This window comes from Canis aureus, chromosome X (assembly GCF_053574225.1).
Source record: "Canis aureus isolate CA01 chromosome X, VMU_Caureus_v.1.0, whole genome shotgun sequence".
In the NCBI taxonomy this organism is placed as follows: domain Eukaryota; kingdom Metazoa; phylum Chordata; class Mammalia; order Carnivora; family Canidae; genus Canis; species Canis aureus.
Window position 1 is genome coordinate 116,704,801 of NC_135649.1, and position 26,059 is coordinate 116,730,859.

Below are 26,059 nucleotides of genomic sequence, written 5' to 3' on the forward strand. Positions count from 1 at the left end.
GCTAGAGATTTGGAGGTTTGCAAGTGACTGAGGAAATTCGCGGTTAACCAAGAGGAGATTTGATTTGAGGGGTTGGGAGATGAGTTTGGAGCCCCAAGGGGAAGCTTGCTTGACCCTGTGACTGACTGAGAGGAGGGATGAGCTTCATGAGACACGACCGGGCTGTGTAACTCCTGTGTCTCCTTGGTCCGCAGGGTGACTTCACCTGGAACAGCATGTCGGGCCGCAGCGTGCGCCTGAGATCTGTCCCCATCCAGAGTCTCTCGGAGCTGGAGCGAGCCCGGCTGCAGGAAGTGGCTTTTTATCAACTGCAGCAGGACTGTGACCTGAGCTGTCCCATCACCATCCCCAAAGGTAAGGCAGCGTGGGCTGTTCCATCAGGGTACCGGGAGCCCAACGTCCGCACCGCCAAAGCCGCCAGCTGCGGGCTCATCCCACACCTGACAGTCACACGGGAAGGGAGCACCAGCTCCTTGGCTGTTGGCCAGCATTAATGTCCACTTTGAAAGACATGCTCAAGGGGCACAACCGACATGTCAGCCAATATGCTTATTTAAAGGGAAGGTCGGCTTGAGGCATTAGAAGGAAAAGCCATGTGTATCTCACCAGTCTGCCTAACTGCAGCACAGTCCGTTGAAAAGAACTTTCGGAAAGGCCAACTTCAAGGGCTCCAACTAAAACCGTGTCTATTTCAACACGATTTCAAAATAATTTGTTAAAAAGAATGTTTTCACAATCTATTAAACATGTCACTTGACCTTATGCTAACCCAGAGTCAGGAATTACACTCGTGTTAACCAGTTTTTATCGTCTTTCACCTGGAGTGTCTATGCTGAGGTTCACCACTGGGAACCATTCAGGCCTCATGCCCTGAGGTTTTTACAAATCCAGGTCCTGGTTCTGGTAAAGATGAGACGCATGTATTTGAAATCCTGTAATCTGTAAAATTCTGTTTCTGAATGTTTACTATCTTCTATAAGGGCACTTTATACTTTGTGAAAGTGTAGAGCACAAAGGTGATTTTTTTGTTGTTCTTTCGGTTTCTCAACAAAACAGAACTGTTGTTGGCAGACCCAATATGCCGTGAAGGGAATGATGACTCTAAAAAGTCCGAATTGGATGTACATCAGATACCAGGGAACAAACATTCTTCATAGCTTTGTTTTTCAATCCAGTTAATTTGATGTTTCTTTTTGTTCCTGCTTTTTAAAGAGTCCACTAAATAAACAACCTTTACCAAATAGACAGGTTTATAAAAATTGTCTGCTAGAAGCTCTGTCTCCATTACTTGTTTCTAAGACCGTGTGGTTCCTAGCATGTTCAGGGAAATATTGCTCTAGCGAGATGTTCAAAGATGTTTGGGCTACAGGAGTTATTGTGATGTTTTCTATCAAAATAGGAACTAATGATTTACAAGTGATTTCTTACTTAGGGAGGAGAGAAGGGATTGTGTGGCTGAGTGGAGAGAAACAGACATCACCCAAGGTTTCTGAAGCTCTTGTTTGGGGCAGAGGATTGTAGACATCAAATATTTACCGAGATCCTTCAAATACTGGGCCAGTGCTGAGTGCTATGATGGCAGCTTTGGTCTGAGGGTGGTGAGCCCTCAAGTGGAGGTTCTTGCAGGCTCAGACTCACTGTGTGAATAATTTATTCCAGAAAAGGAATGCAGTGGTCACGGCCTAGAGCCTAAAGAAATGAACACAAGCCTAATGAGACAGTGGGTATAACGAAAATGACAACATACTCAAGTTCACACTTCTGTTCTCTGTCTGTCACTCTAGAATGATTGTAGGGGTTTGTTTATGGGTATCTGTTTGGATACCCCTCTTGGTTCGGGAGATTGGTGCTTCCAGGGCTCAGATGAATGATAGCCTGACATACTCATCGGCAGCTGGGATTCCCCATAGAAAGGGAAGAATTGAGGAGTGGGTGGTTGGGAAGTTACTTGAGGTGATTTCCTAGAGTGGGCTGCAGGGGTGGGCCCAGAGAGCCTGCAGAGTTTGACCTCTCGAGCTATAGTGATAGGTGGATGTTGATGATACAGGCATAGACACAGACAGATTAGAAGACGGCGGACGAGCATGTGGACTTTTACTCCAGACTGCCTCTCTACTGTCAGCAAAATAGGAAGCCATCTCATCTGCTAGGAGTGAGGATGGGAAGGAGGTCCAGGGGATTTGAGGAAAGCAGAGAGAAGTGGAAGAGAAAGAAGCAGGTGGACCAGCCGTGTTGCGGGATTGCAGGGCAGCCCAAAAGGTCCATTTGAGGCCAGTAGCTAGGAATTTAAATTGCAAAATAAACATCCTGGCAGCTAAACATGGCTAAAGCAAAACATACCACTTTGCACTTTAAATTTCTCGGCCCCAGTTAATCTAATTTCCTCTCACCAGAGTTAGGATTTTCTAGTTGAGTTCAGTGACAGGAGACAGGGACATGGCTGTTGAGAGTGCATCCGTGGTAGGCCAAATAATGCACCCCCAAAGATGCCCACGTCCCAGTCCCCGGAGCCTGCAAATGTTACCTCACGTGCCCCCCAAATCTTTGCAGATATGATCAGTTAAGGTCCTGAAGATAGCGAGATTATCCCAGATTACCTGGGAGGGCCCAGGCTAATCACATGGTTACTTAAAAGCAGAGAAACTTTCCCAGCTACGGATGAGTCCCAGAGAATGGGGACTATGGAGAATGGCCAGAGACAGGCATTGGTGCTGGCTTTGAAGGCAGGGGAAGGGCCACGAGCCAAGGGACGCAGGGGACCTCTGAAAGCTGGAAAAGGCAGAGAAACAGAGTCTCCCCAGAACCCTGGAAAGAATACAACCCCGCTGACGCCTTGATTTTAGCCTGGTGAGACCCACTTCAGACTTCTGACCTCCAGAAATGTCAGATGATAAATTTGAGTTAAGCACTAAGTTTATGGTTGTTTGTTAAAGAAGTTATAGCAAATGAATTAGTGCAGTATCTGCGGGAATAATTATAATACCAGACTGTGGGATCTCAGTTGGATAAGAAGAGAAGTTAGGAATAAATACAGAGTCTATATTTTTCTTGAATAAGGAGAATCAAAACTAAAAAGACATCAATTATGTCATTGATGAGCTATAAACTGAAAGTGATGTCAAAAAACACACCATAACAATTTGTTTTTGTATTATCACTAAATTGTTCTAAACGTCATTTAGACAAATAACTATGTGAGAGGAGGCAGGGGAGATCTGAGAAAGAGGTCAGGTGGAAAGTATCCCTACCCATTTATTAAAATGTCATACGACTAAAGCAATTGTAAGAGGATTGTACTGCTTCACAACAGGCGGATCGATAGAAAACAACAGAGTTCAGAAATGAGCAAAAATAAATATGAGAACTTGTGACATGATAAATATTGCTCCATTTTTTTGGTCAGGGGGAGAATGATGGATAATCATTAACAATTAGTGAGAATGAGACGACCATTGAGGAGAAAAGGTTGGACTCTGACCTTAGTCCTTACATCAAAATAAATTGATGTGGAAGAAATATCTGAGGATTTTTTAAATGAAACTATAAATGCACCAAAATAAGCCATAGCTGGATATTCCTCTATTTTTACACTGGGGAAGGCATTACCCAGAAAACATAAAGAAAGAGAACGACACATTTCAGTACGTTCAAGAACAAAAAATAGAATCATCTGTGTGACAAACAAATTAAGAAATAGAAATTTACAGCACATTTGAACAACTAAAGGCTGGCTTCTGTACTCCGTAAAGCTTTATTACAAATTAATCTGGAAAATAAAAATAATTAAAATATAGGCGGATTACGGGCAGCACACAGAAAAAGGGATAAATACAGATGGTTGACAAATATTTGAAAAGATGTTCACTCTCGTATGTCTTAAAGAAAATGCAAGCTAAACACCAGGGAGGTGTTTTCCCTCTTAGGTTGGAATGGCTCCAAAAGTTGGGTAATAGACTTGATGGAAAAGCAGACACTCTCATACTCTTGGTAGTTTTGTCATTGCGGTAACGTACGAGGCAGTTGGGCAACATCTAACTTTTCAATGGCTCAGCCATCTGACTTCTAAGACTATCTCACACATACACACTTGTGTTAGCTGAGGTTGGCTAAGCCCTCGGGGCCTTAACTCAATGAAAGTTTCTCACTCAGGCATGTATCCCTTGCAGATTGGATGTGGGGGCTGGGACAGGGGACTCCGCTCCATGCAATTATCCAGGGACCTAGGCTTCTCACACCCTGTGGGCTCCTTCCTCCTCGAGATCCATTCAGCCAGGAGACACACAAACTAAACACCGATAATATTGACATAAACCTTATAAAATGACTGATGAGCTTAAAATTTGTTAGCCCTTCTCAACCTAAGATATTTTACAAAGGTACTTTTGAAGATGCTACACCGGACCTAGAAAAATCTTTGGTGTAGAGATCAGGAGGCGGGAGGGATCCTGTCCGTGAGTTTTCACGACAGCCATGGAATGTTTCCTCCCGGTCAAAGGCTGCTCATGGCATAGGCTTTGGAATCAGGCTTGCTAGTCTGTAAACGGCCCGATCCTGGACAGCAGACCCAGGGAACAAGTGTAGGGAGCATGGTCCAGAAATCAAATAACACCTTATGGCCTGCATGAACTTGTCATTTATTCAAAACACATCAACCAAGTACTACTTATCTATCAGATAGTGTGTTCAGCTCAATGAACATGATCTTGGTAGCATTTTAATACAAATGGTCTAAGGCAGCGGTTAGCAGCTGGCCTGCTGGTCACACCCAGCTCACCATCTGTTTTTGTAAATAAAATCTGAATTGGAACACAGCCATGCAGCTTCATGTACAGATCGTCAGCGGTGCTTTCATGCAGCCATGGCACACTTGGGCAGTGACAGCCCATGTGTCTCACGGGCTCAAGTGTTTACTGTCCGGCCCTTTACAGGAAAAATCGGCTGTCCAAGGTAACATGAAAGGAAATGACTGATTTCTGCCACAGTCAGGAAAGCATGTTACTGCAGGCACTGGAGCTTCACCTCATTCTATATTGTAAACGAAGTATTTAAAGCCAAATGATGGGCACTGGGGTGGCTCAGTGGTTGAGCATCTGCCTTCGGCTCAGGCCGTGATCCCGGGGTCCCGGGATCGAGTCCCACGTCGGGCTCCCCGCAGGGAGCCTGCTTCTCCCTCTGCCTCTGTCTCTGCCTCTCTCTGTGTCCCTCATGAACAAATAAAAAACCTCAAAAAAAAAAAATTAAAGCCGAATGGTTGTCCCAGAAGACGGAAATGCGTATTCTTGTTTTCTTTAGTGCTCTTTCTCCCCCTCTTCATTCAGTAAATTTCTGATATTACATTTGATGCTTTACTGCTCTCTCTCTCTTTCTCTTTCTCAGTACCAACCTAGGTGTGCAGCCTGGAGGAGGTAGATACGTGGGGCTTTAGCTTCTCAAGAGGTAGAAGCCTTTGATGAAGGCTACAGTATCATGTCAAAAGTCATCTACATCCACCAGGATTTCCTAGTCAGTCAATAGACAAAACGTAGATACATCAATTATATTAAAAGATAGAACAGTGGATGGCATTTATCCACGTTACCACTGGTGACACTTAGAGATACGAGCCGTCTTGTCTACCTATCCCAGCAAAAGTCGGGCATGACAGAGAGCTTTCTCTGCAGCCTCCTCTGTGACTTTCTTCTTGGATGCTCTCCTTTGTACCTCGGGGCTGTGGCCATGTCAAGTTCTCCAACGTGTGCTTCCGTATGGTTCTGTTCTGCTGCTGAGCAAGCAGCCGGGCATGATCGCAGGTGGTTCTTTAAGCCATAGGCTTTGTGCCTCCATGTTCACGAATGGCTTCCTTTATGTTCTCAGACCATAGTTTTCTATCCAGGGTCTTGTCCCTGCTGGTCACATTTACACATACTTGTATATCTTTGTGGGAGCTGCAACTATTATTGCACAAGGTTTTGGCATCTTGAACAAAACTTTGGTCACTGCAGTTTCTGAAAGATTCTGGCACCTTTCAAAGATTTCAAGACTATACTATTCTCTCCGTTGGGATCATGGCCCAAAAGTAAACTTGATAATTACAAAGAATGTCTCATCTCTGAAATATGAATAGGAGCTCCCAGTTTTGCTTTTTTTTCTTTGTTTCTCCGTGAGTGAAACAAAGGCAAGTAAGTAGTAACTGAAATTAAATATCAAGTGCTTTTAAAGCAATCAGGCTTTCTAGGTAATTTGAAATGGAGTCCTCAAGATGATTTACAAACTGATTTAGTGGGTAATTATAAAATTGTTACAAATGCAAAGCTCTGGAAAAGTAGTTTAAAGGGTCTTCACTTAAGGTAGGAGTGGACAAACTTCACCCCAAGGGCCAAATCCAGCCACTGGCTATTTTTACAAATAAACTTTTATTAAAACACAGCCATAAAACACACACACACACACACACACACACACACACACACACCCACGTTCATTTGTTGCTACACTGTCTAAGGTTGCTTTAGTGCTACCCTAGCAGAATGGAGTAGTTTTGTCAGAGACCCTATGGCCCACAGAGCTGAAAATATTTACAATCTAGACCTTTCCAGAAAAGGCTCATTGGCCTCTGATTTAAGAGATTAATATTGGGATCCCTGGGTGGCGCAGCGGTTTGGCGCCTGCCTTTGGCCTGGGGCACGATCCTGGAGACCTGGGATCAAATCCCACGTCGGGCTCCCTGCATGGAGCCTGCTTCTCCCTCTGCCTGTGTCTCTGCCTCTCTGTCTCTCTCTGTGTGACTATCATGAATAAATAAAATCTTTAAAAAAAGAGATTAATATTAATTTGATATAGTAATTTATAGTTATTATCTACGTAGTTGACCAAACATGCCATTCTATTCATTTCAATGTCTTCATTATCTTTATTTTACGGTAAGAGTGTTTTTTAATGATCAGAACTTTGTAACTCTCAGATGTTTTGAGTGATTATATTTAAGTGTTTATATCTATTTTTAAAATTTATTTATTTATTTATTTATTTATTTATTTATTTATTTAAGAGAGAAAGAGAGAATGCATGAGGTGGGTAAGGGGCAGAGGGAGAGGGAGAAGCAGGCTCTCTGCTGAGCAGGAAGCCCCACAAGGGGCTCGATCCCAGGCCCCTGAGATCATGGCCTGAGCTGAAGGCAGATGCTTAACCAACTGAGCCACCCAGGCACGTGTAAGTGTTTATATTTATATTATAAACACTTAAATATAATATAATTAATTGTATACTATGATTCATTGTAATCTGACCTCTCTCCTCTTACCCTCCCTATCGTAGATCCCACCCAATACACACAGATTCAAACTTGCCAGGGATGTCTTTCTTAGGGAAGCCTGGCATTACATGACAAGGTGGTGCAAATATACGTAGAAAAACATATCCCACAACAGAGTTTTGGATTATCCACCGTTAAGATGCTTTGGCCTCAAATTATGGAAACCAAACCCCAAATGGCTTAAATAATAAAGAGATTGATTATATTACTTTACAGGGAGCCCAGAGATAGGCTGGTTTCAGGACTCAGGAATTTCTTCCCAGCCATAATCAGGGGGTCACTCTGTTCTTTGGCCGGCTTCCCTCATTGTCACAAAGTGACTGCAGCAGCCCCCAACATCACAGCCTCTATGGCAGCAGGAAGAAGCAGAGAAGCAGGGACTCTTTAGCAGGTAACTTCTTCATAATAGAGGATATTTTCCCTGCTGCTTCTCAGTAGGCTTCCCTCACTTCTCCACCCCCAGAACAGCAACATCTGCCAGTGTCCAAGCCCATAGTAGCAAGCAGAAAGAAATCACTGGAGTTGGCTTGACCTCAGTTTCCTTTCCTGAGCCTGGGGTGAGTACTCATCCCGGGATGCATGACCACCTGGAGGGTGAGTACCTACCAAAGCCGGGAAAGAAAAAATTGGGGGGGGTGTGATGAAGTAGGATAAAGATGGATTTAGATTAGAAACTATTGGTGTGCATAATGGCAGTGTCATCCGTCATTGCCAAGAAGCCATAGGGAGGAAGCCATCCTTCTAGCACATTTATTTGCTTTAGTGTCTAGCACAGGCCTTTGCATAGATCTGTGCCTCAGGAAATCTCTGAGAAATTGAAGGAACTGGATTTAGAATTCAGTCATAGCATATTTATTTATATAGTGTTCCTATCTCGTTAAGAATTGTTTCATATGTTTCAAAGAATAATCAAAAACAAGGATGAAAAAGGAAAGGATGAAGACCCTAATAGTGTTCATCTAATTACATCACTTGTCCAGTTACTGAATCTGTGAGAGCTGTTTTCATGGGATCCACTGGCAGAAATTTGGAAGCGTTCCCAGGCTTTAAAGGTTATGATTTAAAGATATTTGAGTCCCTTCTTACTTGTTCACCGTAAAACAATATCTGTCAAAAGAAAGTAAGTAGCACTGGCCCCTTACACAGATCAAAAATCAGACCATGTGTAGATACCCTTGTCTGACTCTACCTTTTCAATTTGAACCACAAGTTTTGGCTTTAAAACAAGTAATGATGAAACTTCTGTAATTTGGAGTTTAATTTCCTTAGCAATACAGGGTATTCTTTGGGATAAGTGATTTCTGTCTTTTTGTTCTCCTACCTGCTTTCTTTCCCTTATGCTCCAGGAAAGAAATATGGCTTCAGGAAAAGACTTGCCAAAAGCCATTTTTCTTGCTCTGATATTTGGAAACTTCTGTCTCTGCAAACATAATGCTTACCTAGACTAAGTTAAAAACATTGTTTTTGATTTAAGGAATATGCGATAAGAAATGCAAGTTCAGATGCCTGGAAAGACAGGCTAGCTCCTAGCTTAGGGAAGAATAACAACAGGGCTGCCCCTTTGGAACATGAGCTTATAGCCTTTTTTCTCTTTACTCACAGCATTTGAATATGGAAAAAATGACAGCAAGTAAAAGATCCTTCTAGGGCATAATTTGATCATGACTGGTTATTACAGCAAGCAGTGATTATAAAGAGCGCCTGGTTAAGGAAAAACCATCGTTGAGCTTTTCAAACCCATGACATCCAAGACATGTGATTTGCTTCGCTACCTCACGTTTTGATAGAATAACAAGACATGATCAACAAATCAAATATTTCAACGATTTTCTGTAATAGAAAAACACTTGCTTTGAGGCTCAAGAATCTAAAGGGTTTTTTTTTTCCTCCTAAGGAAAAATTTCAGAACTAACGACTTTGCCAAAATAGTTTACACAAAATGGGAAAGGTTTCTTAGTATTTAATTGAACTGGAAGCATGGTGACCTCCTCCAAGAGCCGACTCTCTTTACAGCAGTGAGAGAGACTCACAGAATGTTCCTACTTTCTGACCGCAGCTTTGATAATTTCACCACCACTTCAACATGTAAACTGTGAGGATTACTACATTTCACAAGTACTTTGGGGAGCCTCAGCTCTGGGGGGAGGCATCTGAATTGCTTAAGAATGCCATAAATACTTTCTTCCCAGAGAAACATAGGCACTTTGGAAACAGATTTTGAAAAATCTAACCCACAAGGTGCTAGCAGGATAAAGAAACAATGCTTAATTCATTGGGGTTTACAGCAAGAAAAATGACTCAGTTGCCCTGTTTCTACTTGCTTCCTATTGCAATCAGGGTTAGTGGAAGAACTGCTAAGGATAGGGTGATACGTAAATGGAAACACTGGCCTATAAATTTGATTAAATGACCAACAGTCTTTAGCATGGAAAATCTCTTAAAAATAACACCTAAAAGTGTGTGTGTGTATATATATATATACTTTTAATAATAACACCAAAAAGTGTGTGTGTGTGTGTGTGTGTGTATATATATACTTATATATATACTTAAATATATACATATTGTATACTTATATATACATGTATATACTTATATGTACATATATACTTATATATAATATACTTATATATACTTATATACATATATATACACATTCTATACTTACATATACATATATACTATATATATATACATATACATGTATACTATATATATACATATATATACTATATATACATATATACTATATATAATAAGTATATATATATACATTATGTATATACTTATATACATATTAAGTATAATAATACATATATACATATATATATGTAGTGAGACCCACAGTTGACCGAACTGTGAGATAACTTTGGGCTTGAATACGTTGTTTTCTGCTTTTTCCATGTAGGTTGTTTTCTTCCTGCATTCTTATTTAGTCACTGTCTTAAGCCCTAGTTTCCACTAAGGAGAGTGTCGTGAATTAGCTATTTTCTCATCTTTCTTCACCAATAGAATGCTTGTGTGACAGAGGGTGGGATTACCAGGAGGAAAACCTTAAGAGGCCCCGCCGGGGAAGGGCTCCTGGCCTGCGGTGGAGGGCGGCCGCCAAGCCACGGGGCCCTGTGAGAGCCCAGGCCAACCTGGCTTCCCGCCCCGCACCTGCTGGAGGCCTCTGACCAAGGTGCCTTCAGCTCGCTCTCACAGGGTTTGCAGGTGTCTGTGTGCGGCCCTGAGCCCCGGCGCCTGGGTTGGGCGTCCAGGCTGTGTCTCAGCTGCCCGTGGGCTCGGTCGGTGGCCAATGGAGGCACAGCCGGGGCGCACGGACCGTGTTCGGGGCACGAGCCCGCCTGCTGGAAGTGCCGTTTAAACACGGAGCTGCCGTGGGGAAACCGTCCCCCGGCCCAGGGGGTCGTCGCTGCGGCGCCGGGGCCGGACGGAGATCGCCCGCTCGCCGCACCCACCCGGACGCCTCCCCTCCTGAGCCGCGGCGCCCGGCCGCGCCCAGCTCTCGGGCCCATCGGGGCCCATCGGGGCCCATTGGGCGCCCCGGGTCCCGCCGAGAAGGCCGGGTGGCCGCTCGCCTGCTAACCGCGTGCAGGGCTGACCCCCCTGCCGGCTGTCGGGCCGGACTTTGAACAGGCAGCTCCAAGTGGCAGGGCCGATTTGGGGTCCCCCCCACCCCGCTGACCGTGGTGCCACCGCGCAGCCACCCCTACCTGCGGTGGGACCTGCCCGTGGGTCGCTTGCCTGGCTCTCATCAGCCCCGCTGTGTTTTCAGTGTCAACCTATAGGCCAGATGTGCCTCTGCCGCGGAGGGGACTCCCTGGAAAACGCCAGGCGCAAGGGATGGGCACAGTGAGTGGCCTCCAGGGTCAGGGGCCACTAATATTTTTTTTTCATTGATTGATTGGCGTTCAATTTGCCAACATATAGCACATCACCCAGTGCTCATCTCATCAAGTGTCCCCCTCAGTGCCCGTCACCCAGTCACCCCCACCCCCCACCCACCTCCCCTTCCACTACCCATTGTTCCTTTCCCGGAGTGAAAGTCTCTCATATTCTGTCTCCCTCACTGATATTTCACACTCATTTTCTCTCCTTTCCCCTTTACTTTATTCCCTTTCACCATTTTTTATATTCCCCAAATGAATGAGACCATATAATGCTTGTCCTCCTCTGATTGACTTATTTCCCTAATGATGTTACCACTGCTTTGACAAGCCTCCTGTCCCGAACTGGAGAGCAAGTGAATGGTTTAGTCCTTTTCTTGCCTCCGTCTCGGAAGGTCTGGGGCTTGAGAGCCCTCGACAGGGGGAGCGGATGAGACGAAGGAACGAGTTTGGGTTTCAAGGAGGGTAAGGTACAGTCTTAGTGAACGCTTTTGTAAGACGTCCACAGATTGGGCAGCTCGCCTTATCCGCATTGCCACGTAGAATTTAAGGACTGTATTTTGGCTTATCAGGACAGGCAGGGGAACCTGAAGAGCAAACAGATGGACATACGGATCACTGTCCTTGCAGGCAAGCGACGAGCACCAGGTCTGGGTAACTTATGCAGAAGAAGGACTTAGGGAACCCAGGAAAGAGGAGGTATCATAAGACAGTCTAATCAGCCACCTATGAGAACATCAGCAGGGCCATACAAACAACTCCGCTCGAGCCTCTCACCTGTCCACTCCCGTTCCAGAAAACATGCTCCACCAGAATGGCAGAGACCTAATGGATGCTTTATATTGGCCTCAACACATGTTTTCTTTCAACTCGGGGAGATGTGACCAGGAAGATGATTCCAGTAGTTTCAGCCAGGTCCAACACTCTGACTTGTAAGTCACCTTCTTGCCATCAGGATGAGCTCCCAGGTCTGTGACTCCCAGAGTCCTTCCAGGAGTCCTCCACCCTCTCACGGGCTGGGCCAACGAGGCTTCAGCCTTTGCTTGAATATGTCCAGTACCTGGGAGGAAAAGCAGCAACTTTATTTTAGAATAATTTTGGATTTATAGAAAAGTCACAAAGACAATTGCACAGTTCCCTTATGCCTGCGCCTCGGCCACTCTCCCCTGACACTAGCATCTTCTGTGACCTTGGTACACTTACCACCACGCAGAGACCGACGTCGGTACGTTGCCATCAGCCAAACTACAGGCTTTGTTCAGACCTCACCAGCCTCCCTGCTAATATCCTTCTGTTGACCCAAGATTCCGTCTAGGATACCACATGCGTTTGGCTGGGCATCTTTTTTTTTTTCCTTGGCTTTTCTCTTCCTCTTATAAATAATAAACATTTCTTATCTCACTCAGTTTCTGGGAATAGCACAGCCTGGTTGTTCTGGTTCAGATTCTGGTTTGGGAGGTTCGCCATCAAGCTCAGCTGGGGCTGCAGTCATGTGAAGGCATGACTGGGGCAGGAGAATCAGTGTCGCGGCCCAATCATGTGGCTGCTGGCTGGAGACTCCAGTTCCTCACCACACAGCCCTTGCATAGGGTTGCTCGTGACATGGTTCCCCAGAGTGAGGGATGCAAGACAGAAAGAGCAGCTGAGATGGAAGTCACAGTGAGTGGTGCTTTTTTGTTTTGTTTTGTTTTGTTTTGTTTTGTTGGTTTTGGGGGTTTTTTTGTTTTTTGTTTTTTTTTTTTGAGGCAGCTCATTCCATTGCTGAGCATCTCCATTTGCTGAGAAAATGGTCTTCCTATGATTTCCTCCTGAATCCTTGCTCTGGCCAGTGGAGGGCCAGCCAGGAAGTCTCTTCATCCACCATGTTTAGTCCTTTAAAAACAAGCAAACAAACAAACAACAAATCCTAATGTCCCCTGAGTCTTCCCTGCATGCTAAAGACATACTCCTACAACCATTCATACGACTGTTCACCATCAAATGCTGTTCCACACCTGATAAAACAAGGACAAAATGCTTCACACAAAGAAATAGGAGGCTGTTTATCCAAAGAACCTACTTTATTCCCCCACGTATGGTCAGGAATCTGGCAGAAAGACAGCCATAGGCAGACTCACATTTCTTTATAAATTGGAAGAAACCATTATTTGACCTGATATGTAAAAGTTCAAAAATTTATAAACATTTTTATATTGTTCTGCCTGAAACTGAGATTGAGTATAGATGGAGCCTTGTGATGAGTGGGAAAGTGGGAATAATGTTCTGGAGTTTGGGTGTCCCGTGGTTTGAGCCCATAGCTACCCTCTGGGTAGAATTATGCCCAGACCAGTGCTTCTCGACCAGAGTGATTTTGTCCCTGCGGGACATCTGGTGATGTCCAGAGGCATTATTGGTTGTCACAACAGGGAATGGGTGGGTGCTCTGGCATCTAGTAAACTGAGCCCAGGGATGCTGCTAGAGATCTTGCTGTGCACAGGACAGTTCCTCACAGCAAAGTTATCCAGCCCCCAGTGTCTCTAGAGCCAAGGCTATAGGTTAGATGCAGCCTCTAAAGGGCCACTTGCCATTCCACCACCAAGTGTCTCTTTTATAGCATTTTGCCCACATTTTTAACTGAGCCCTCCTCACTGCCTGTGAATTCCTTTGGTTTGCGTTCTCTGAGAGTCTACGTTTCTGGTCTAAGTCAATAGCGAGGCAGCTGTGGTTGGAAAAGTAAGGACAATGGTGCCAAAAAGCATTCCTTCAAACTTTTCTCAGCAGGGATTTTCTGAAGATTTGAGACAAGCTAGAACCTTCCTTTGAGGCTAGGATGGAATTGCAAACTCCAAGGCTTTTGCCAGGTGTACAGTGGCCCAGGGTTAGGTGTCCATGCTGGCCTGAGGTGGATGTCAGGAATGTCTAGTTAAGTAAAAAAGATAATGTTAGTATGTCTTGTAAATACCTAAGAATTTTTAAAATTGTGGGTCACTCTTGACAAAGATCAGATTTTTTTTTCCTACAATGAGGCTTCGAGGTATTTGGAATTTTGGAGTTTGAAGTACAGATTGTCCTTGTGGGACTATGTAAACTCTCATGCTGGTGGGAATGCAAATTAGCAAACAACTTGGAAAATGTTTGATGTTACCTAGTAAAGCCTAAGATTGCACACATGCTGACCTGGCAACACAGTCCGTTTAGATCTACGCTAGAACTGTGGTTCTTAGATTTCACAGTGAACCAGAATCCGCTGGGGGTGTTGTTAAAGCACACATTGCTGGACCCCACCCCAGAGTTCCTGAGTCAATAGTTTTGGGGTAGGACTATAAAATTTGCACCTCTAACGAGTTCCCAGGCAGTACTGATGTCAGTGGTCCTAGAGCCACTGTCAGAGAAAGGTTCCTGGACATGTACATAGAAAGACACACTCACAAAATTTTTCAAAAAAAATTTTTTTTCAAAGATATTGATTCTGATAGACTCAAGCTAGAAACAACTCAAATTTCCAATGAACCATGGTATATTCATACCAGAAAACATTGTTCAGCAATAAAAACGGGAGCTACAGCTACCTGCCTTGACAGGATGAATTTCAGAAGTGCTGATGAATGATACAAGTGAGGCAGGAGAGAATAACTACAGTGTGATTCTGTCTCTGTGAACCCCAAAGTGGGAAAAACAAACTGTATTCTTTATAAATGCACACGCAGATAATAAAACTACAAGGAAAAGCAGATGATTGATTATTGCAAGAACCAGACCAGTGATTACTTGGGGGGTGAGGAAGGGAGGCACACAGGAGGCTTGGGTATGAGCAGTGGTCTACCTCTGAACTTGGCTGTAGGTGATGTGGGAGTTGGCCTCCTATTATTTAAACTGCACATTTGGATTTCTGCACATCTTTTTTTTTATTATTCATGAGAGACACACAGAGAGAGAGGCAGGGACACAGGCAGAGGGGAAAGCAGGCACCATGCAGAGAGCCTGATGCGGGACTCGATCCCAGGACCCGAGATCATGCCCTGAGCCAAAGGCAGATGCTCAACCGCTGAGCCACCCAGGTGCCCCCTATACACATCTTTATAGACGCTACCTCTTACAATTAAAAAGAAATTAAAAAAATCTTTCTATCTTAAAAGAAAATGTCCCCTATCCCATCTGTGTTCTGGTTCTTTGACAATTTGCTTGCATTTTAGGATCTGCCCCGTGGTTATGAAAACTAAGTTTCTTAAGCTTTACTATATAGTTTAGTTGTTCTTCTAGGTCAATGATTAAAATGAAGGAATAGATAAAAATAAATAAAAATAAAGTGAAGGAATGATCAAAATTTTAAAAACTATACCCTTGTTCCAGTCAAATACATTTGGTGGTATGAACCAGTGGCAAACAAAGCGTGACAGAGAAGTCCTGTCCTATTTGGAGAATGGATTTGAATCTTGTGTTGTTGGTATGTTTGTTGTAGTACATTTATAATACACTATGGTAGGCCATAAGATTAATCATCTTTTAGACACTGGAGATGAGAACATACACAGAATGACAGACATTGCTGGCTCTTCACCACATTACAAGTGATTTACTTAATGTTCCCTCATATGAATCTCACGACCGCAAGGGTGAAGACTCTTAGGAACTAGGTCCATTTTGTGGGAAGAGAATCATCTTCCGAAATGTTTCTTTGCTCTTTGAAAGAGGAGGGATTGAGTGTGTCTGCTGATCATATTGTGATGTCTTCTGCCTCCAAAAATCCAGAGAGGAGATGGGAACATCTGCAGCCCCGTGAGGATCCCAGGAATGCTCATTTCTGGTGAAGAATGTGCAGGCTGTCTTTTCCTGATATCAGAGTCTGGCTTTTAAATTTTATTGGGCTGAGTCCCTTTCTGGACTACACTTTTTAGTATATCCTGTAAAAAAACAATTCTTAATCCTCCTTTTAAACATAAGGTTCCTTGTGGCATGGGCTGTATTTCCCCAACTGGATCACAGTGCGGATTCCCGATTTGTGCCTTCCACATGTTCAGTAGACTGTTGCATAATCCCAAAATGCATTCTTGCCATGATGACTGGCAGTGTTTTCTGATGACATCCCAGGGAGTTAGCCAGATGTGCTCAGTATGTTTGTTGCAAGTACAAGACGCTAAAGGAATATATACCTTACTTATTATAGTGAAAACTTAGGAATGACCCAAATGTCCATCAGTGGAGGAATGGTTAATGAAATTATGGTACGGCTACACTATGGAATATTATGCAACCCCCCGAGGGAAAGTAAATCAGAACTTATGCACGTATGTCAGAGTCCCCATATCACTCTGTGTGCATCGTCTCATTAGATCTCACCACAACCCCATGAAATTCCCACTTTATAGATGAGGACACTGAGACTTGTCCCAAGTTGCACAGTTAGTAAATGATGCAGCAATAATTAGATCTGACTCCTCTAGACCCCCAAATTCATTTCCTTCTCCAGTTACACGCTACCAGCTTATAAATGTCAAAACCATATGTACCGTTGACTCTCGTCTCATGGAGATTTGATTCAAGATGACATTGGTTTGCATAAACATGAAAAATAGGAAGAGACTCATGTAATAGCAACAGCAATTTAGTGTCAACACTAAATTAATTCTGAAGGAGGTAAGTTTCCTGTACTTTCCATGATTGAAACAAAATTTGAGAGCATACATCAAGATTCTTGTTAGATGTACTATCCAAGGAAGGGGTTACCGTGTATTTTCAGAGCCATTTTTCTGAGGCTCTTTTTTTTCTTTTTTGTATATTTTTTTTATTGGAGTTCAATTTTTTTTTTGCTCGCTTCAGAGCCATTTTTCTGTCTGAAATGCCAAATGATAAGTGAAGTAAGTGAGACGTCATGCTTTTGGTCAAATGTGGTTATTGATAGTGTAAGATATCATCTGTCTGCTTGTGTTTACAACTTCTCATTCTTTTAATATTTACAGATGGACAGAAGAGAAAGAAGTCTTTGCGAAAGAAACTGGATTCACTAGGAAAGGAGAAAAACAAAGATAGAGGTAAAGGACAGAATGAACTAGAGCGGATGCATCTTCCATGGAGCATAATGGTTGAATTTGGTGGGGTTTTTGAATTGCATAGATTTATGTGGTTCAACTCTATTATGCAAACTGGATTTCTATGATGGAATGTCATTAAAGCCTGTTTTGGTCTACTCTTTTGTGTTTGAGTGGCCCTGTACTGAATTGATGAATTCAACTGGTTTGAGCAAAGTGTGACTTCGGCCAAGTTTATGGTTCCAATTATGATGCTAGCCAATCAGCAATGCATAAGAAGAACCTGGGTTGAGTAGCCACGGACAGCATCTCTAACACTAACCAGCTGTCTGGCAGGTCCCAATCGTTAGGCAGGGCTAGTTGAATGAGAAAAAGTTTGGATTCACCTACCATGACTACTGGAAAGAAACAGTCTCATCCTCATGGGCTACTGGAGATGGGCCATTCTCAGCATTTTTATGTTAGACCATAGCATGCTTATTTTTTGCCCTATATGTTTTGGGATTTGTTGACTCTCTTCCTACTGTTTGGTGTCCCCTTCTATGTCTATTTAGGGAACTGACACATTAGCCACTCTTTCAGAAGTATTTGTGGTCATTTTTAACCAGTATTCATTGAGCCTGCATAATGGGCACCTGGGCCCCATTAGCACAGTACAACTTTCCGTGGCTTGTTTGTATGGTCCCATATGAAATGCCTGCTGAATGGTGTGGTTGTATGAATGTATTTCCATTTTATGTGACATAATGAATGAGTGTTGAGTGAGGAGAGCCATGTCTCACCTTGGAGTTCTTTTCTATGATTGAATTTCTGCTTGAAAGATAATAGAAGGCAGTAAAACTGAAGGTAGAAAAAGAAATGCACTGTGGTCAGTACTGGACAAGACCTAGTCCACACCATTGATCCCAGACTCTACACCCATGTCTTGAACTGTGCCTAAAGTGTCATGGCATTTGGCTCTTTGGACTGAAAGGAGATAAAGAATTCTAAAGAATGGAGAACCAATGTTTTACTTCCCTTAGAGCGTGATTTCTCAACCTGAGTCTGTTGACATTTTAGACTGGATAATTCTTTAAAAAAAAAAAGATTTAGATATTCGAGGGGGGGGGAGCATGAGTAGGGGGAGGTGCAGAGGAAGAGGGAGAGAGTATCCTCAAGCAGATTCCCCACCGAGCACAGAGCCCCACGCGGGGCTCCATCCCAGGACCCTGAGATCATGACCTGAGCCGAAATCAAGAGTTGGCCACTTAACTGACTGAGCCACCCAGGCGCCCCTAGACTGGATAATTCTTCATTATGGAGGCTGTCCTGTTCATCGTGCGAGATGCTCAGTGGCATTTCTGGCCTCTACCATTGGATGCCAGTAGCACTGCCTCCAACCGGAATATCTCCAGACATCTCAAATGTTTACCTCAAACTGGAGAAAAGAAACTGAAAATGTGAATGATCCCTACCTCTGACTATACAGTAGAATAATTTGTGGAACCTTTAAAATTCCCAGTGCCCAGACCCCCAAGCCAGAAAGTGTGATTCCATTAGTCTGTAGGGGTCCTGGACATGAGTCATTGTATAAAGTTCTGATGTGCAGCTTCTAAGATGAGAACTCTGGTCCACGTTAGCCAGCGTGGACTCCCCAGGGCACATCCTCTCACAGCAGAATCCGTTGCTGGAGGAGTGAAGGCAAAGGGCGTGAACTCTTGCCCAGCTACCTATCACTGTCTGATAAATTGGATTCTGTTTAATCGCTCTGTATGTTCTTGCCCTTATTTTTAAATGAGTATTAGTAACCAGGGTAGCTTTTTTAAACTAGAGTTTTACTCCTTCTGTTCCTGCCACCGATCACCTTTACCTCGCTAGATTAATCCTTAGTGTTTATGGAGAGTATTAAAGGGGCCACTCAGACTGGCATTAGTAATGCGCACCTTTAAAGCTAGTTTACTCTAGGATGATGATACTACTGAGAGTAGGACTGAATACTCATAATGTAGACTTTCGGTGATTCTTCAAAAGTATACTCTTAGATCACTGAAATCTCACTAATGAAGAATTTCTTTAGATAATGACCACTATTGTCTAGTTAACAAACTATATCATGAACACATAATACATTAATCCCTCAATAAACATGACCCCAAATCTCTAAATGATAAAAGTATCACTTTGTTTTCTGCCTATAATTGATTAAAGTGTAGCATTAATGAATTGTAAAAAAAAAAAAAAAAAAGAAGTGCCCGTTCAGGCTAGACTAAACAGAATGAGCTTTATTGCAGGAGATGATCGAGTTCCCTCGGCAGAGAGAGATGCATGTGTGCTTGCCGTGTTACAGAACAACAGGAAGCAAGGATGTGAATGAGCAGGAAAGGAAGGGCCGGGGGAGAAACTAGCCAATGCGTACTGGGCCATCATATTTGCAGACTGTATCATATTTATATATTACATAAGCTCAGCTGTACAGGTTGCTGGCTGGGAAAAGGAAGGTAGGTTCTGGTGGTCCATCCAACTAAAGGGAAAAATATCAGACTTCGTGGCAAAAGAGGATTTTTCCCCCCTCTTTTAAAGTAGCTCTGATATTGAAAAAGGAGATGTCCCGGGCCTAAGGACATCTTAGGCTTAATTACCTGGCGTCTTTTCTGAACATAAAGTCCTGCCTGTGCCCACACATCCATCACACGGATGTCCTGGGAGCCAGGGCGTGAGGGGGCAGCGTGCAGGCTTTGCGCAGTTGTAATGGTTCACATTATTTTCTTCCACTTGAATATTAACACTGGGGTTCCTAGCAGCTGCACATGTGGAAAATGATAATCATTTGAGTTCAAAAGTAAAAGAAGGAAAACAGGAAACTCTAAGTGACTTCTTGGGTTAGGTCATCTAAAAATAAATAGGAGCAGCTTTTGAGAATCAAATTGCTCTCCCAATAAAGAGTGATTCATTAAGTGTTTGATATGCTGCTAGATTAATTGATTCAATCAGAATGAATCATGTCCTGTATTTTATTTAATTGCCTTGACATAAAACACAACAGATCGTGTGACACTCCTTTGTCCCTCTTGCCACTTAAGCAGTGCCCGTATGACTCTTGAATTCCATATGGGAACAAATTCAGAATAGATGCTGGGTCAGAAAACATGTTTTCATACAGAATAGTTCCAAGTCCTTAATTTCTCTTAGATAAATTATTTGGCAACCAAAATGCAGTTTTTAAACGTTCAGAACGTCAGAAAATTTCTTTCTTTCTTTTTTTTTTTTTTTTTTAGAAAATTTCTTTCTTGTGTCAAAAAAGAAATCACTTTTGGGGAAAAGATTTTAAGATAGCTATTGGTTCTAGTTCAGTAGTTCCTCAGCAGAACATGGGGGAGTAATTTTACTGTGGGGGTCTGGGAGATGGGTCCCCTCTTCACAGGATATTTCAGACCAAGCCATGTATTTATTGACACGAACTGTGGACATAATTCAGGTCTGGCACCTTTCTTTTTGCTGAAATAGTATCATGCCACGTTTTATTGTTCCCCAGTGTGTTACTACATGACAGTTGCAAAGGAGCCCTGGAGAGGAATAGTTGATACAACTTTATTTTGCATCGTATTAAATAGCAGTAGAAAAATCAAGTATCAGTTATCATTGTGTAGAACTTCTCAAGGTGAATGTATTGACCGCTGTCTGTGAGCGCTGCTCCTGGAAGTGGGGGAACCCAGGGGAGTGGGAGTCCCAGCGGGGAGTAGGTGTTTGGTCACACACCTCACACAGGTGTTTGGTCTGCATGCTGAGGGCGTTGAGACCCCATCAAAATGCATTAAGACGGGGCATCCTAATGGTGTGTTTAAACAGATCATCCTAATGGTGTGTTTAAACAGATCATCACATCACATAAGGCATGAACCTGGGAAGGGGGTAAGACAAGAGTCGGGGGAGGAAGCCTGATATTGAGGTGGAACCACTTCTGGTGAGGACGAGGCCCAGGATGGGACCAAGGGAGTGAGTGGAGAAGGTGGCACGCAGGAGAAAGTAAGAGAAGAGAAGACAGTGAAGGAGATGTGAGGACGCAGAATTAGAGGGGCCATTTCGGTGGATATCCATGCCACCAGGATGATGGTGGCCCGGGAGATCTGACCACGAGTCAGTCCGTAACAATAGAGCAAGGAGCAGGAGGCAAGAGGAACGGTGCAATAGCGGGTTTCTGCCACACAGAGGGAAGGTGCAGAACTCGAAGTGGCAATAGGGAGCAGAGGATGACATGCCACCTCCTGACCCCACAGCTCACAGGCTGGGAGAGTCCACGGCTGCTACTAATGAGCACAGCAGGGGAAGCAGTCTCCTTAGTGAACACATACTGCAGATTAGAACATGATACACACTGTCCCAGGCCCCAGAACACTGAGTCTTGGGAAATGTCCATATGGTTTTAAAAGACTATTATCAACCGTATTAGCCACTATCAACACAGAGTCTCTTGGGTGTTACCCCCCTAAGAGAAGAGCTTTGAACCCACAGATAAGCATGTGTACCCAACATTTTATTTACACATGAGGAGGGTTTTGCCAAATAGACTTGTGATGAGTCCTCAATTTCACAATAACCATGTTTTGAGAAGCAGTAATATTCAAGGGATCCTGCCTAGAATTTTCCAGACTCTAGACACTGCAACTTAGGGCAGAGAGAGGCCTCCTTTCTGAAGCTTATAAGGGTTGTCAAGAGAAAGCAACAAGAATCAAGAGACTACATCAAAACTATCACTGAAATAATAAATAAACTCAGCCAGGAAAGAAAGCCTATTAGGGAAAAATACAAATCTGTTAGCAGGTTGTCTCTTGAGTGAGAATAAAAGGGAAATAAAAATGAGGAAGCATGACTTCATGTATCCCATCTGTTTAATTTGTATTCAGTTATTCCAATTTACAAGGAGAGTGGCAGACTTCGGGTCATTGCGAACGACAGATACCAAAGGAAACCATTTTTCTTCTTTTTCCTAGGGATATTAGAAACTCTGAATGACTTTCCTTACATGGCAAAGTTGGCTAAGAGAGGAAGCAGGAGGCCCCGTCTCCTGTGAAATCCCTGCAGTGGGTGTGCCTGCATGAGCAGACACAGATCCCTCGACATTGTCCCTTCTGTTCCACCCACAGTTTTTGTGTATTCCCTGTAGCTGTCAGCCTTGGCATCTGCATGTTTCCAGACTTTCCCTGGGATTTTGGAAGTAAGACTATTTGATTATTCCCATAGATGAGACCACGCTGATTTACGCAGTAAATCCAGGGGTGCACAGCACATGGTCTGGTATTGTCCTCTTTGGTTTCTAATTTTGCTAGTAGTGGACGTGGCCTTTTATCAATACTGAGTATTGGCTCTTGCTATGCCGTCTACATGGATCACTCAAAAACATGCTTCAATTTTTGCTTGTGTTACCACATGCCACCTAGTTCGTTGATCGAGGATGGTAAGCATCCTATGAAAATCTTTTTGAAGTTTTCACTCCCAAACAGATCGCATGTTTTGCTAGAACCAGAGGTGCAGACTTCTCAAGTGCCATTTCTGGTTTTACCGTAGACTTGACCATTGGCTCAGCGATGTTAAAATGTTGCCACGGATCAAGGAGGAAAACCTCTGAGAGTCTCTTTCCACCTGATTTAAGTTAGCTTTTTCTTTCAAAGAGCAAACAACCCTGAGAACTGTGTTCTCTTGATCACCCTGGTTTTATTCATAGGGGTTATAAAAACAAGAGAAAGGCTAGACTCCAATATTGTGTTGCTAGGAGATGTAATTTTGAATCTAAAAGAAATAATGCATTTAATTTAGTTATTAATGCTTTTCAGCATAAATCTAGAATAGTGCCCCCCCCCCCATGCCTGGCCCCAAAGATCAGCGTGCTTACAATGTATGTGTATACACGTGGACTTACTACAGCGATCCAGGAAGCAACTGTGTGTACATCTCCAAATATAGCGGTAGATTTCTGCATTATGTTCCTTCCCCCAACTTGTCCTCACTAGAGGATTTAACACATCGTACCTCAGGCTGGTTATTTAGTGATGAGAGTCTACTTCTGCATGTGGCCAGCAGAATGGCTTGAGGATCCATCATGAGAGCCCCAGCCCCAGCCCAGCAGCCTGTGAGGATGGGAACACAAAGAGTAAAGAGCAGACCTCCCCCGAGCTCTTCCCCTGCCTCACAGGTCCTCACTCGCATACTGGCTTCTTCTACTGGGAAACCTCAAAGTGTATCCCCTTAACTGAACTTCAGTCTTTGCTCCATGCATCTCTCCATTATAGCACCTGCCAGATGCCTGTGTGATTATTTATGTATCTGACTCCCACTCGCCCACCCAGCCCTGACTCTGGACCCTCTAGGAGCACACACTACAGCTTTTTTTTTAAGATTTTATTTATTCATGAGAGACACAAAGAGAGAGAGGCAGAGACACAGGCAGAGGGAGAAGCAGGCTCCATGCAGGGAGCCCGACGTGGGACTCGATCCCGGGTCTCCAAGATCATGCCCTGGGCTGAAGGCGGCACTAAACCGCTGAGCCCCCCGGGCTGCCCACAGACTACAGCTTTTATAAGCTTTGTGCTCCCCATTGCGTAGTGTGATGTGGTGTGTGGTAGCCGTTCAGTGAGTCCCTGTTGAATAAATGGATGCCCGCAGCCTTCTCATGCCTTGTAAGTTCTGGAGGCTCTTGAGACACATGAATCAAAGACTGACAGTTTGTAAAATTGTGTACTCATGAGGATAAAGCATTGTGTACATTCTATCAAAAATGCCACATTTCTCCATAAGGTGATTTCCTTTAAAACATACTCAAGATATGTTGGGGGGAAAAATCTAGAGGCCTAGATTTCTAAAAACTTGTGTTGTTTATACATACCGGCCTGTTTGATAGAAAGAGAAACTTTGGCCACTCTGATAAACACCAAAGTCATCTCTGTATTTTTATTGATTCTTCAGACAACGGTCCTTTGGATACGTTTGCCCTTAGGTCTGAAACATGAGCGAGAGCCTTCACTGGTCCAGTCATGTCTGAAAGTGAATGTTTGTGTTTTGCTTCCAGAATTCATCCCACAGGCATTTGGAATGCCCTTATCCCAAGTCATTGCAAATGACCGGGCTTATAAACTCAAGCAGGACTCGCAGAGGGACGAGCAAAAGGACGCATCTGATTTTGTGGCTTCCCTCCTCCCATTTGGAAATAAAAGACAAAACAAAGAACTCTCAAGCAGTAACTCATCTCTCAGCTCCACCTCGGAAACACCAAATGAGTCAACGTCCCCGAATACCCCAGAACCGGCTCCTCGGGCCAGGAGGAGGGTGAGTTGGCCAGTACTTTCTCTGACACCACTGCTAAAACAACCGAAGCATTACAAGGTTATTCTTTTGAGTCTTTGCTCTTGTGAAAAGTGGAAATGTAGTCCAGGGATCTGTCAACAGCCCCATTCAGGGACAATGTGCACCGGCCATAGGGCACGTGGTACACCCTCAAAGCCTTTTCCTGACCCCTCTCAAAGCTGTTGGGTTCCCCTCCTTGGCTACCTGTGTGCCCCATGATGTCCTAAACATCCTATGGCATCACCGTTGCTCATGCTCTAGTGTGATTTTCTGCTTTACTAGAGACTTGCCTTGAGACTGTGAGGCTTGAGGGCAGGGCCAGGTGGTTTTTTGTTACTCTCCTCATCTCTAGTCCAGGAACCACCCCTGGCCCCCCAGTGAACTGGCCACCAGTCTTCACAAGCAATAGGATTTTTTTTTATCAATGGAACCTTATTTTTTTTTCATAAGAAACCTACATATGAGAGAGGGAGAGAGAGAGAGAGGGAGGGAGAACATGAAAGGAAGGAAGGAAGGAAGGAAGGAAGGAAGAAAGAAAGAAAGAAAGAAAGAAAGAAAGAAAGAAAGAAAGAAAGAGAAAAGGCACATATATCCTCCTTCAAATCCACGCCGTAACAACATGGTGCCATGTGTTAAGGGAGCGCTATGCTCTAGGTACTGTGTTGTCATTTCATGTGTCAAATTTCACGTTTCAATCCAGGAAGGCTGAGTTTTCAGGCAGTGTGGCGGGTGATGGGCTGAGTCAGTTGATGAGCACCTCTAAAGCTTCCTAGGCCTCTGGGAGATCTCCTTTCCTCCTCTTGCCTGGAGATCCCCTACATCTTTGCCGCCTCCAGCCACTCACTACTGCCCTGGTCAAAACCCCAAACACTTCCCACTTAAAAGCCACATTCGAGACCTCTCCAAGCCCAAGGGGTGCCAGAGCCACTGTTGTCTTTCAAGGCTTCACCATGTTTAAAAACGAAGAAATGTCAACATTACAGGATATTTAAATGTACATGAGGGAAGTGCTCTCCCTGTCTCTCAGACCGCGTGTCAGATGGCGGTAACACCCGAACCCCACATGTGAGCTTTCTGGGGATCTGGGGCCCAGGCAATGGGCCTCCCAAATGCCCTCTCTTCTGTCCAGGCCTTGTCAGGGTACCAGCAGCGAACTCCTTCCTCTGTGCTTCATCAGCGGGGGGGGGGGGGGGGGGGGAGGGGGGGAGGGGGGAGAGCTGTGCAGACAGGGCTGGAGCCCTGCTCCCCTGCACCCCACCCCTGCCAAAGGCTTTCTCTGATGACTGGAAGCACCCACCCATGCAGGCGACAGGCTGCAAGTGCCAAGACATTTAACGTCACCTCCCTGCCCTTAGCAGGAGTCGCCCGTGATCAAGGACTCTTGAGGCTTGTGGTATAAACAGCCTGGTGCACTCGCTACTGAGCATGGTTAGCTCTGAGCTGCTTGACCTACACCGTCTCCCAGAGGTCCCCAGGGCACTTGGGCATGAGCTGCCCATGGGCTTGTCACAGGCTTGGCTCCCTCCCTTTCTCATATTCCACCCCCCCCTACACACACA

The 26,059-nt window shown here is 44.1% G+C and overlaps 1 protein-coding gene across 4 annotated transcripts in view; it reads left to right on the forward strand.

Moving 5' to 3' along the window:
- Nucleotides 1-26,059, forward strand: part of ARHGAP6 (Rho GTPase activating protein 6) — a 481,194-nt gene that overhangs the window by 403,117 nt on the left and 52,018 nt on the right. For all 4 annotated transcript variants that reach the window (XM_077889547.1, XM_077889549.1, XM_077889548.1 and 1 more), the window contains exons 2-4: nucleotides 195-354; nucleotides 17,118-17,189; nucleotides 24,226-24,482. In XM_077889547.1, the coding sequence (XP_077745673.1) occupies nucleotides 195-354; nucleotides 17,118-17,189; nucleotides 24,226-24,482 (489 nt within the window). The remainder of the gene's footprint in view (nucleotides 1-194; nucleotides 355-17,117; nucleotides 17,190-24,225; nucleotides 24,483-26,059) is intronic.